Source organism: Nothobranchius furzeri, chromosome 2 (assembly GCF_043380555.1).
Source record: "Nothobranchius furzeri strain GRZ-AD chromosome 2, NfurGRZ-RIMD1, whole genome shotgun sequence".
In the NCBI taxonomy this organism is placed as follows: domain Eukaryota; kingdom Metazoa; phylum Chordata; class Actinopteri; order Cyprinodontiformes; family Nothobranchiidae; genus Nothobranchius; species Nothobranchius furzeri.
This window is the reverse complement of record NC_091742.1, coordinates 76,009,789-76,023,556: the sequence shown is the minus strand read 5'-3', so window position 1 is coordinate 76,023,556 and position 13,768 is coordinate 76,009,789. Positions and strand designations below refer to the sequence as shown.

At 44.9% G+C, this 13,768-nt stretch overlaps 1 protein-coding gene across 1 annotated transcript in view; it reads left to right on the top strand.

Moving 5' to 3' along the window:
* The window catches only part of LOC129156059 (zinc finger protein ZFP2-like), a 39,518-nt gene extending 26,465 nt beyond the window's left edge, over positions 1-13,053 (top strand). Inside the window, exon 2 of the mRNA XM_070547963.1 lies at positions 6,699-13,053. Coding sequence (XP_070404064.1) covers positions 6,699-7,948 — 1,250 coding nt within the window. The 3' untranslated portion in view covers positions 7,949-13,053. The remainder of the gene's footprint in view (positions 1-6,698) is intronic.
* Positions 13,054-13,768: the final 715 nt, after the last annotated feature.

Below are 13,768 nucleotides of genomic sequence, written 5' to 3'. Positions count from 1 at the left end.
TCTTGCATATTAATCAATTTTGACACATCAGGTTTACATCTAGTCAAAATGTGGGCTAAAGCAACAATAACCAGAAACCCTATGAAAACAACCATGATTATAGGAGGACTACACAGAATGCAGTGTTTATTCATGATTTCCACATAAATTATTTATATGCTTTGATATATTCATCCCATCCTGAATGGCAAAGCAATTAAAAATAAGCTAATTACTCCTAATAAATGCTAACAATTTGATAGGATTAATTTTATTTACAATATAGATTGCCAACTGTTACTGGTATTTTAAAATATAAATATATTTATAGATATTCTTTATAAAATGCCTTTTGTAAACAGTAAGTTTTTAATGTGCTGGTTAAATACAACTTTCTTACCTCAGATAACTCCATTGCTAACACTAGCTCAGCTCTTTTACAAGAAGCAATGCTCCGATGTTGACTCTGCTTTTCCTGCGCGTGCACATTGGGAGGTGTGGCTTTCGGCTCTTTCAGGAAGGGCGGGGGAGTGAGCAACAGCCGTTCGAATTTAAAAATCTCCTCCTCACCCTGACGGCGTCATCCTGCGTACTGTGCCTTTAACATAATTCACGGCCCAAATCCAACAGAACCGGTCGGGCTGATTCGGTTCCAGTTCGGTCTCAGGTTACAACTCAAGGGCTCAGCCCTGCAGTACCACATTAAGGCGGAACCACTTGGTAAATGTGGAGGACACTCACTCTGACAGATTTGGATCTGCGCTGGTGCCGCCATTAAAAAAACAAAACTACATTCCACTATAATCGATTATGGCGTACTCCTCTACGATGCAGAATCGTTTATGTCCGCATCCCGATGCATCGATTATTTGATTATTTTCCTCAGCTCTAGTGTTTGTGTATGACTGTAAATGTCAGGTGGGGCCTTTGACTCCTCCCCTCTCCTGGAACTTCTTTTGATGATATAGATATTCGTCCCCCTTGCACACCTGGTGTGAGGGGTTGTGCCTTGGTCTGCCTGAGTGTTCGTGGCAACCGGGCCAGGGGGTTTAAGATTTTGGCATCTGCCTGATAGATCCCGGTGGCTGCCTGGTGGGGTCTGGGTCCCTGGGCTCTGCTGGGTCCGTGGCGGGGGTGGTCGCCCCTGGGTCCCGGGTCGCTGGGTCCCGGGCTCGGCCGGCTAGGGGGTGGGAGGCTGCGGGCGGGCCTGTGGGCTTGCCGCTGATGTCTCCCGGGACTCTGCCGGCTGCTGGTTGTGGCCCCCTGGGGCGATCCTCTGTGCCTCTCGAGGGGGCCGGTGGCCTTTCTAGTTGCAGTCTCCTTGGGGTTCCTGTGTTCTGGGGCAGCGCCTGGATCTCTGGGACTTGGAGCTCCCCCCGTCTCCTGTGCATCTTTGGGGGGCAGATCTGTGGTCCCTCACACTCTGTTGGACGCTCCTATAGAGAAACCTTACATAAACAAGCACGTGTACACACACAGGTGCTCACATGGTGCTCTCAAAAGTATGGGCTTGGGCACGTTAAACACAGGTCTTAAGACTATGGTGGGCACTTAATGCACTGTGATTTATTATCGTGATTCTTCAGTCAAGCAATGTTGATTATATATTTCTTCATCAAGTTGACGCAGTGATAGCTTGATCTTGTTGTATTGTTGTTGTATCCCATTTTTTTTGTCCTTTTGCTTTTTTTTTTTTGTCTTTTTCTGCAGGTCTAGAAGAAGACTCTTGTTCATTATTGTTTATTTTTGTGGGACCCCCCCCCCCCTCCTCTCTCCCCACCTTCTATTTTCCTTTCTCTTTCACCTCTGTCTCCGTGTCTAGTCGGAATTACAAAGCATTCAAAAACAATAACAATAAAGTTTTAAGTATCCGGCGTGACATTAAAAGCAGACGCTTTGATGCTCCACCTGAGTGTAAATCTGTAAGGCTTGTTACCAGCATTCAGACATCAATTCTGTTTGCTTCACAGCCAGACAGGACATGGTAAAAAAAAAAAAAAGAGAGAGAATACAGGAGGGGGCTCAGCACACAGCCCTGTGGGGAGCCGGTGCTCAGTGTGCGAGTGGGGGAGAGATGAGGGCCGAGTCTCACAGTCTGGGGCCGGTTTGTGAGGAAATCCTTTATCCTGGCACATGTGAGAGGAGGGAGGCCAAGAGTGACCAGTTTGTTGATGAGGATGTCCGGGATGATTGTATTAAAGGCTGAGCTGTAGTCCACAAAGAGCATTCGGACGTAGCTCTGCCGCTGGTCTAGGTGACTCAGCACAGCGTGGAGGGCTGTGGCAATGGCGTCTTCTGTTGATCTGTGTGCACGGTATGCAAACTGGTGGGGGTCGAATTCTGGGGGGAGGTGATCCTTTATGTGCTGAAGGAGAAGTCTCTCAAAGCATTTTATGATTACCGGTGTGAGGGCCGCAGGGCGGTTATCATTTAAGCTGGAGATGGGAGACTTCTTCGGTACTGGGATGATTGTGGCTGATTTTAGACAGGACGGGATGGCTGCCTGATCCAGTGAGAGGTTGAAGATTCTGGTGAAGATGAGGCTGAGCTGGTGTGTGCATGCTCTTAGTACTTTGCCAGGTACTCCGTCTGGACCGGCCGCCTTCCTGGGGTTCACTGCTAGGAGCACACGTCTGACATCATGCTTCGTTACAGTGAGTGGAGCGGTGTAAGAACCAGATGAGGATGGTAGCAGGGCTGAAGCAGATGAGTGTTGCTGCTGTGGTGTTTCAAAGCGGGCAAAGAAGCTGTTTATTTCCTCTTCCAGCTGCATACTCAGGTTTTCAATTTTTGCAGTGCTGCTTCTGTGGTTGATGATGTCTCGCATTCCCTGCGATACCTCTCGTGTGTTGTTGCTGGACAGGTGGGACTCGATATTCCTTTTGTGGTCTGACTTGGCTTTTTTAATCCCCCTTTTCAGGTTAGCTCGAGCAGCCCTGTACAGAGCTCTGTCACCTGACCTGAAGGCAGCATCACGGGCTTTGAGGAGTGAGCGGACCTCGCTGGTCATCCAGGGTTTTTGATTTGGAAAAACCCAAATGCTTTTGTCCACTGTCACATTTGCAGTACAGAACTTGATGTAGTCCAGTACTGATCCTGTGAAAGTTTCTAGGTCCTGGTGTTCAAATATGTCCCAGTCTGTCTCTGTGAAGCAGTCTTGTAATTTGTTGAGAGCATTTTCTGGCCAGGTTGTAACAGTCCTTGTGGTGGGCCTGGCACTGCGCCTGAGGGGGGTGTAGGCTGGGGAGAGCAGGAGAGAGAGATGGTCGGACTGACCGAAGTGGGGGAGGGGTATGGCTCTATATGCATGCTTGATGTTGGAGTAAACATGATCTAGAGTGTTTTCTCCTCTGGTGGGACATTTGACATGCTGATAGAACTTTGGGAGTACAGTCTTTATGTTGGCCTTGTTAAAATCACCTGCAATAATGTGAACCCCATCTGGGTGGGCCCGCTGCTGTTCGTTAATGGTGTTCAGCAGGATAGAGAGCGCCGTGTTTACGTTGGCATCGGATGGGATGTACACAGCGGTGATGATCACTACTGTTAGCTCTCTCTGTAGAAAAAAAGGCAGGCATCTTACCGACATGTACTCGAGGTTCGGGGAGCAGTGACTGTTTATAATTGTCCCATTGTTACTCCAGCTTTCATGCACATAAATACAGAGCCCTCCCCCTCTGCTCTTACCGGAGTCCTTTTTCCTGTTCCAGCGAAGCAGAGTGCGGCCTGCTAGCTGAACGCTAGCATCGGGTATTCCCGGGTGAAGCCAGGTTTCCGTAATAATCAAGGCACAGCAGTCACGAACATAGTGATTTCCCACTAGTTGTAATTCCAGGTAGTCCGTTTTTTGCACGAGGGATTTAGCGTTGGAGAGATAGAGGCTCGGCAGAGGTGGCTTGTGTAGTTTGTTTTTTAGCCTCAGCATGATGCCGGACCTGCGGCCCCGCTTTTCTTCCTTTCCCTTCGTCTGCGCCTCCGCTTAGTCCCGATAACAGTCCACGGGGAGCCCGGTGGTCTCGCCACATGATCTGGGATGTTGTGCATGCAAAGGAAGTCCAGTGAAACAGATGTTTGATGCTGATCACCAATGTCTATGAGGCTCTGGCGGGTGTAGAAAACTTAGAAAGTAGAGCCGATGGTGCAGAAAAAAATAAGAAAGACATACAAACTAAGCAAACTAAACAAAAAAAGGGAGTACTGAGCCGTAAGCCGCTGCAGCCGTGTGCACCGCCATCTTGGAAGATGGCTTGGAACATGTGAGCACCTGTTTGCGTACACGCACTTGTATGTGTAAGATTTCTGTATAAGAGTGTCCAATAGTGAGTGTGAGGGGCCACAGATCTGCCCCCAAAGATGTGCGGAAGATGGAGGGAGCTCCAAGCCCCAGAGCTCCAGGAGCTGCCCCAGAGTGCAGGGACCCCAGGGAGACTGTCACCAGAGAACCCCAACCCCGCTCAAGGGATGCAGAGGACTGCCCCGGGGGTCACAACCAGCAGCCGACAGAGTCCCAGGAGATAACAACGGCAAGCCCCCCAGGCCCGCCCAGAGCCCCCCACCTCTTAAGTCGACTGAGCCTGGGACCCAGTGCCCCGGGACCCAGGGGCGACCAACCCCGCCGGTAGGGATGGGTACCTTTGACATTTGAATCGATCCGGTACTAATTACCGGTACCTACGAATCGATACCGGTACTTAACAGTACCAATTTTCGATACTTTTGAGTGTTTATTATTTTAATTCTCTTTTATAATTAAATATATATTTTTCTCAATATAACAATATTTGATAAATATCACGATAAATAACATACAACTGTTTGTATTTTAACATCGTCCTTGTAGTTTTATAAGCTGATGATTAAACTGAAGCAAACATCTTTACTGTGAACTAAATTTACTGTGTATCTTCATTCCTTTTGCCATCTTTTTTCATTTGATTTTTCCTACTGGGAAGTTAGAATTTCCGAGGAGAAAGCGAACGCACCATTAGCTGATAACAGTGGTAGCAATGGAAGCTAACATATCAAGCTAACGATATCTTAAACAGTTTATTTAGCTGCTGGAGCAGATTAAAACAATGGTGCCTCACACTTAGATCATTGTCGCTGGTGTCATCTTGACCCAATTACCCGTTGCATTTAGTAAAGTGAACCAAACTTTAGAGCGTGTTCATGTTCTTCTATTCGGAAAATCGGAGTTCCGAGGAGAAAGCGAACGCACCATTAGCGAAACGGAAGCTAACATATCAAGCTAATTATATTTACCTACCGGAGCAGATTAAGATGAGGATGTCTCACTTACATAGTTGTCGCTGGTTTCATCATCCAGTTACCCATCACATTTAGTGAAGTGGACCCAAGCGCTAGCGTGCGTTCTCTCTACCATGCTGCTCTGTTTACAACTGGTTCACAGCAAGCGACAACAAAACGCTCTTGCGCATGCGCAGCTGTCTTGGCAAGTTCTCGTTATGAAGGACGGGTACCGAAACGAGGCACCGTTTGAAATGACGTGAATCGGTGCTCGGTCGGTACTATGGAATTCGGTCGGTACCTTAAAAAGTACCGAATTCGGTACCCATCCCTACCCGCCGGTGACCCATCTGAGCCCAGGCAGCCACCGGGAGCAAAGACAGATGCCAAAAATCTTAAGGCCCCTGACACTGGGAGCCACGAACACGCTGGCAGACCGAGGCTCCACACTCGGCAGCAAATGTGGCAGGGGGAGGGCAGGCGAAGATGTGTAGTAGCACAAGAATACCCAAGAGAAGGGAAGAGTCCAAAACCCCACCTTACATACATAGTCATTGTTTAGGTAAATTTGCTTACTAACATCGACCAAAGAACTCAGACTGGAAATTCGGTTGAGTATTTCAGATTACACTTTCTGCAGAAAGAGGAGCCAGACGGAACACGCAGTTGCATGTGTGAGTTTCCAAGCTGACTCCAAATCTTTCAGCTTCGGAGCATATTTTTATTCACACATAGGCATAGTTACAAAGTTGCACAAACATTTGTCTCACCCCCGACTCATGGCCCGAGCGAGCACCTTAAGAGTTGAGAATTTTTGGAGCATCCTTTTCTGAGATACCAAATTCTGAGATAACAAAGAAGCGTTTAGAGTGCTGTTTACAGAAATAAGAAAAACATACCATCTACTCACCCATGGCAACCAGACAACTTAACCTCTCTTTTTCTCTAACAGTCATACACAAACACAGTCACACACTCCGTCCCTCATGCTCACACATAAACATGCAACCGGAGACTTACAAAAATGAACGCTAGACACCCACTCACGCTCCCTATACACACCCTATTCACTCTGGTCTTGGAACTGCTGCACAGACGGTACAACCATCCCATGGCCAGAATCAGCCCCGTTCTGCTCAGGTGATGATGAGCAGGCACCCCACCCAACTCTGAGCAAAGCAACTCATCGCCCCAGACCCCAAACAGATGGCCAGCTCCCACTCCGCTCATTGTAAACTTCAGTAAAGAACTAAGACGATTATTAAGCTGCTGTTTGCTTTTCCTTTGAAGCGAGGTTGTCTGTCACCACAAACAAATGTTTTGAGTGTTTAGTTTTTACTTGCACAAAATGAAAATTAATCTGAGAGCTCGTTAATTTCCCCAAAAATATTTAGATGCATTAGATGATTAAAAAAATGTTTTTTTAATTGTCAAATTAATCAACATTTTCTTTTTTCTCTTATCCTGTCTAGATCTTCCACAGCATCATGTCTGGGAAAAGGAGAAGGATTTGACTGCCCAGCAGCTCTTTAACCAGGAGTCGATCTCCTGTTCAGACCAGGAAGAACCAGAACAGCTAAAACTTTGCCAACATGAAGGACAGCTCTTCCTGAACCAGGAAAATCTTACCTTCACGGATACTCCTCTGTCTGAAGAAACAGACTGTCATGAACCAGAACCAAACAGGAACCAGCCATTGTGTCAGAGTTCTACAGATCCTGAGAACCAAGATCAGGGTGGATGCAGGAATGAAAACTCAGAATCAAATGGCAATGAAGAACTGAAACTGAATAAAAGGCGTCAGCGAAGCAAAGATCACAGAGACAGTGTAGGTGGTGAAAGACAAAAAAAGCACAAAGGGGCTCACAGTGGTGGGAGATCATTTTATTGTAAGCTATGTAGAAAATCTTTCAGTCACAAATCTTATTTAAATATTCACATGAGAACTCACACAGGTGAGAAGCCATATTCTTGTAAAACTTGTGGTAAATGTTTTAGAACCAGTGGTGAATTAACTACACACATGAGAATTCACACAGGTGAGAAGCCTTATCCATGTAAAACTTGTGGTAAATGTTTTAGAACCAGTGGTGAATTAACTACACACATGAGAAGTCACACAGGTGAGAAGCCATATCCATGTAAAACTTGTGGTAAATGTTTTACTATCAGTGGTCACTTGACTAGACACATGAGAACTCACACAGGTCAGAAGCCATATTCTTGTAAAACTTGTGGTAAATGTTTTACTATCAGTGGTCACTTGACTAGACACATGAGAACTCACACAGGTGAGAAGCCATATTTATGTAAAACTTGTGGTAAACGTTTTAGAACCAGTAGTGAATTAACTACACACATGAGAAGTCACACAGGTCAGAAGCCATATTCTTGTAAAACTTGTGGTAAATGTTTTACTATCAGTGGTCACTTGACTACACACATGAGAATTCACACAGGTCAGAAGCCATATCCATGTAAAACTTGTGGTAAATGTTTTAGAACCAGTGGTGAATTAACTACACACATGAGAACTCACACAGGTGAGAAGCCTTATCCATGTAAAACTTGTGGTAAATGTTTTAGAACCAGTGGTGAATTAACTACACACATGAGAGCTCACACTGGTGAGAAGCCATATTCATGTAAAACTTGTGGTAAATGTTTTACTATCAGTGGTAACTTGATTAGACACATGAGAATTCACACAGGTGAGAAGTGATTTAATCTATGAGATTCATTAAGGCATTTTCTTTACCTTCTGATTTGAAAATTCACACTTGAGATTGTATTCATTAAAATATGTTTGGCAACATATCATAGATGCCTTACAGTGCTCAAGTCATGGGTGGAGACTTATTTCATCCACACTTCCTGTTAGAAAAACTCTTCTGAAAAGTAATTAGCTGACATCACATTTTGTAGCTTAGCCAGCTTGCCTTAAGAATGCAAATGGGATTGAGCTTTTGTGAGAGTCGAGTTAACTACACAGCATCAACGATAATGAATTGCGCTTGCGGGAAGCCTCCCACAGGCTGATTCTTGCTGCCAATCGGGGTTGGTAATGGTAGGCATGCTTTTGAGTTAGCCAGTCAGTCAGCAGTGGGCGTGTCTTCCCTGTTCGGCTCCAGGTGGACCTCCTTGGGAAGAGGGCTGAAAAGACATCTGGAGTGAGAAAACTCTTAACCCATGCCATTATTTTACTCAGATCTTTAACTTGTGGTCACATCTGCCTTAAAAATGTTCTTGCTTTATACCAGTGTCCCTCAATAGGCGGTCCAGACCTGGCCTGAGAACCTTCAAGTTTTCAATTCTACTCTGCTTGGCCAGGGAGCACATTGCTTGTGATGTGGATGAGGCGCTGTGGCCAGATAAAAACAGAAGAGCAGATGCAGCACAGTTGTTTATTTATTTTTTTCTTTATTCGTTTTAGCTTAACTATTAATTATAGTCTTCTGTTTGTATATGTAGACCACTGCATAGGCAACTCTGTGTTGGTTTGGATGAACACTGCTGTTTTTGTGTTAAAACACACAAAAGTATATTTTGTAACGTGTTTGTGAGTTTTGTACACAAACATTCTGAAATATTTTATGTACAATGCACTGTCGTAGTACAGTAGGTGTAACACTGAACACAATAAGTCGTTATGATGACTGGAGAAGAAGTGGTCATAATGTTTTTCACATCAGAGTTAATCTGGTTCTTATAAATGTTTACTCATGTAATGGTTTGCGTGTCATTTGGAAACCAAAGACCATTTTGAGAAGAATGTGCGTGTTTTTGGATTCGTGTGTAGTTATAAAAATATATTGCATGCTTTCAAAAAACGTGAGTAAACAACTGTGAATAACTGTAATTGTAATTATGTGTGAAAAGTGTTTTCCAGTTTAACAAGTTGGTATGAAAAGTAGGGCAGCTGACTACAGTTTTTAATGGCAGCGTGTTTGTTGTGAAAATGAGATTTCTTTCATGATTTCCTTGACAAACGTGTGTTTTTAAACTGTAATGTAAGTGTGAAGCAGAGATTGTGCTGGTAGTTTAGCAGAACTGGTTAGGGGAGTTGGCACATCAGTTACATGTTGTAGTCACTGTGCCAGATATAAAAATAATTGTGTGTAAACAACTGTAACAGCGTTAACATTAATGGAGGGATCATATATAGTTTAATCATTTTCAAATATAGAGAACAATGGTTTTTGATTAGTATATTGATCTTAATGAAATATGCCAATTGGCTATGTAAAATATCAGATTAATTACACAAAAATGCTGTTTTTCCTCAGATGAATGGTCAGTGAAGCCAAACAATATATGTTTAAAGGTGCAATATGTAAGAATATAGTGAAAATTCTACAGTGAGAAAATCCCCAATGAATGTAATGTTCAGTCATTTTGGAAGGAAGGTTGTACTGAAACATATTTCATATCCAGCAGCCGGGTTATGTTTGAGGTTGAAATGGCTCTGAGGGACAGACACAACCAGGTTGGAGTGGATGCAGGGGACAAGCTGAGTTTTGTGGCAAGGAGAAAGGGTAAGAATAGGCCTCAGGAGTTAGATGATGAAATATCATGAGCACACTTAATCACAACAGTCGCAAAACTTGTCTCTGAGGGTGTTAGCGGTGGGAAAACATCAACAGCAGTCAGCTTCTGTTGACGTTACGCACAAAGCTGAGAGCTAAGCAGAAGTTCCCGTGAAGCCGCTAGACACACACAGACAGGGGGCCCCTCAATTGCTTCTGCTCCGCTGTATCCCTGCCACCTCCTTACAGGTATGACAGCTCTGCTGTGTGTGAGCATGGACTCCAAGCTCCTGTCTTTAAGGTAACTGGAGGCCTAATTGAGGATCAAGAGGTTGTTTCGCCCACACTCGTGCAGGAAAAAGTGCTAGTTGACTTAAACTGACCCAAACAAAAAGGAACTTGAAACCTTGGCCACCCAAACCGCGAGCCAAATGAGGGAACACTCACTTCTCACTCTTCCACATTTTCTCTGACATCACACTTTCTATAGACACAGTCATGATTCAGTATGTTGATGACATTTCAATAGCCTCCACACCTGCTCAGACTTGTCTGTCAGACACTCACTCCATTCTGTCCATGCTCGCTTCGGCTGAGTTCAAAGTTTCCAAAAACAAACTAGTGTTGTAGGTCTGTGGTGTCATTTTTGGGCCACCTCGTGTCACGGACCGGTCATGAAATGTCTCCCTCCCACCGCTCCTCCATTTTACACCATCCCCTGCCTGTCACTGTGAAAGACATGCTGTGTTTTTTGGACCTCACTGGCTATAACCGTCAGTTCATTCCTGATTATGCAGATATGACCCCCTTTTGCTTGCGTTAGTGAACAAACAGGGTATGAGAAATCTGTCTGTACCTTTATCCTGGACTTTTGACTCTGAACAATCGCTCATTGCTCTCAGGCTCTTGCTACCTGTTGAGAGGAGACTTGTGGCAGACTCGGTGGTCACATTTTCGAGTCTGGGCCAAGCTCATCTCTGTGAAAACCTCTGACCTCCTGCCATTCCGCTCCTGCACACAGGCCCCAGCTCCTGAAATGTGTGTGAACTCTGCACTTCCGCTCCTGACTCTGAAGTGTGTGTGTGGGCCTCTGCCCTGCACCCGCTCTGCACTCAGTTCTGTGGAACAAGCTGACTGGGTCTAACAGAACCAAGAGGTAAGAGGTGTGAACGCTGCATGTGTAAAGAAGAACAGGAAAAGAAGATGGGGACAGGAAACCACAGAAAGTCACACCAGAAGAATGGGCCTGCAAGAGAGGCGAGAGGCAGTTTTTGTGCTGCAAAAATAAAGATGTGAATTTTCCTCTCAACGGGTGTTAAAAAGTTGACGAGACAGTAACAGATCAGGAAGAATGAAAAAAATATTGTAATGCATAATGTGGGAGGGGGGAAATAAAAGTGTTTGGGGTTCCTGTCAGGGTGAGAGTTGGTGATTGACAGTTGAAGTGTGTGTTACACAGAGAGAGCTTGTTTTCCCGCGGATCTGCTAGACTCGGGTTTTTGATAAGAGCTTTTCCTATTTTGCCTACGCTATTGTTCCTTGTTTGATCTGCTCCAGCAGCCAGCCTCCCGCTGGCTCGCGTTGATCAGAGCAGCAGCAATGAGCTCTGTCCTTCACAGCCAGTGAACTGGACAAGGAACAGTTAAGTTTTGTTTTTCACTGAAACGTATAGTTTTTGAGCTGGTTGTTGTGGTTCGTTCTGCGCATGTACAGAACCGTGCTCTGCCTTGGCGGTGACGTCATCACATTGTTTCCCTATGCAAAGCATCATGGGAAATGAAGTGCCTCTGATGCTGATGATGGAATATGCTCTTTCAGAGCAATTTCTAGCACAGTCTCTGGAGAAAATCACTGCAGTAATTTCCTCATGAGGTCAGACCCTCAACATTTATATATATATATATTAGGGGTGGGCCGTTATCGGCGTTAACGCGCTGCGGCAAAGCCAGACTCTTATCGCGCGATAAAAAAAATGACGCCGTTAATCTATTCTCAAAGTTGGGTTGGGATCTGGGTCTATACTAAGTAAACTATGATGACTTTCACATTGCGCGGATGGATACCTGGTTGGCGCGGATGTGTACTCGGCGCAGATCATCGTACGTATGGACGGACGCCAGGCTCGCGGAGTTTAATGTTCCCCATGCAGCCGAACAGTCGCACAGTCGCCACCAGCAGCGCTTCTCCCATCTCATCGTGCGGGACAAGTAAATAATTTATGTACTTTAACCAGAGTTTAATCCATAAATCCGACTTTCATTCTTTTTATTTTGTTTTGTTTACCCCCGACATTTCCAGCCGGGCTTTCCCCGGGCCACACTTCACCGTCCGCGGCCGAAGCAGCGCTCGGATGTGAGAAAACCGAGACAAAACTTTCTCAGACAGGTGCGGTTTCCAACTAAGTTTAGCTATTTTAGCAGCTGTTTATTGTGATAAAGAGATAAATTGTTTCTACAGGTCGTTGTTCATGTGGCTTCGACTCAAATTTACCTGTAATAATAAACATTTTACTCATAAATTCTTATATTTATTTAGAAAAGTTCAGCTAGGATAACTCCCCTTGCCATTTTCAGAGACAACAACAGCAACAGTTGGCTTCTGCTCATACAGGTGAGCTGTGGCATCATTTCCAGCTCTCGCTCCTATTCACCAGAGGCGATCCTACATGCAAACTAAAGGGGGGCATTGGAAGGGCACCCCAGAAATTTAACCCCCTCCCCAGGCCAGATAGTTTCTGTGTGTGTATGTATGTATGTATGTCTGTATGTGTGTGTGTGTGTGTGTGTGTGTGTGTGTGTGTGTGTGTATCTATATACTTTTTTCTTTAGCAGGCCATATTGTGTAGAAGAGAAGAACTAGTTTGTCACCAGACAATGTGAACAAGCTGGTCTGCTTGAGTGACTGGTGGAAGAAGGAGAAATAGAGCTTGGACTGACTGACCAAATGCTACTAACTGTAAATAGTTAATCATGACCTATTCTGTTGACCTACAGTGCAGAATTTATTGAACTGAATAAACAGCTATTAAACACAAATACTTATTGATCATTATTTATTTTCATCATCAGTTATCGTAGTAAAACTGCTTTATCAGTCTGTGATGCATTACTGAAACAAGAAATACGCCTCCATTCTCAAAGACTTGCTTTTATTCATTATCTAGGTAGCACACACATATGCCTTTGGCAGAATTTGAATGTGCCATTTTAATCTAGATTAATCTAGATTAATTCCAAGATTACAGTGAGATTAATCTAGATTAAAAAAAATTAATCTATGCCCACCACTAATATATATATTGGTGAGAAGCTCTGCCGAGCGGTGGAGGCGACAGAAAGGCTGTGGGCTGTGTTTCAATCGCCCAAACAGAACGGAAGCAGCCGGCCAATTGCTGACAAGAAAATCAAACGGTAGGAATGGGAATGTATCCAATCAGCGTCAACGTCGATTCAGAAGCATGATGGGCGATAGAGCTACCGCCAACGGCTTTCGTTGGTGTTCGGTAGAACTCGGCAGTCTCGACTACTCCAGCACGTTTTTGGTCATGACGCAGATGTAATAGACATGGACGCCAGTGAGCCTACAACCAGCATGGATACCGGATCTCAGCAGCCACTGAATTCAGTTTGGTCTCTTCTCCAGTATCCGTTCGAGAGGAGAACTATGGTGAAAAAACTTTATGTCAAAGAGCTTGGACCAGATCAGCCCGACGTAAAGATAAGCCAGCAGAAGGAGAGAGGTAAACTGTACACACGAGGCTTCTCCCGAAATTGGTACACCAGGAAGGCTTGGCTAGCTGGATGCAATCACGCTAATGCGTTATTTTGCTTTCCAAACCACTGGGACAGATAAGGCATGGATTGAGTCAGGAGTTACGGACATGGAACATTTTTCTGAGAAGGTGAAGAAACATGAGTTATCCCGGGCACGCATAGACAACACGGTGAAGCTAGCTATGCTAGGCAGAGCTAACATTGCCATGCAGCTAGAGACGAGGGGCGCAGGCTTGCAGTGAA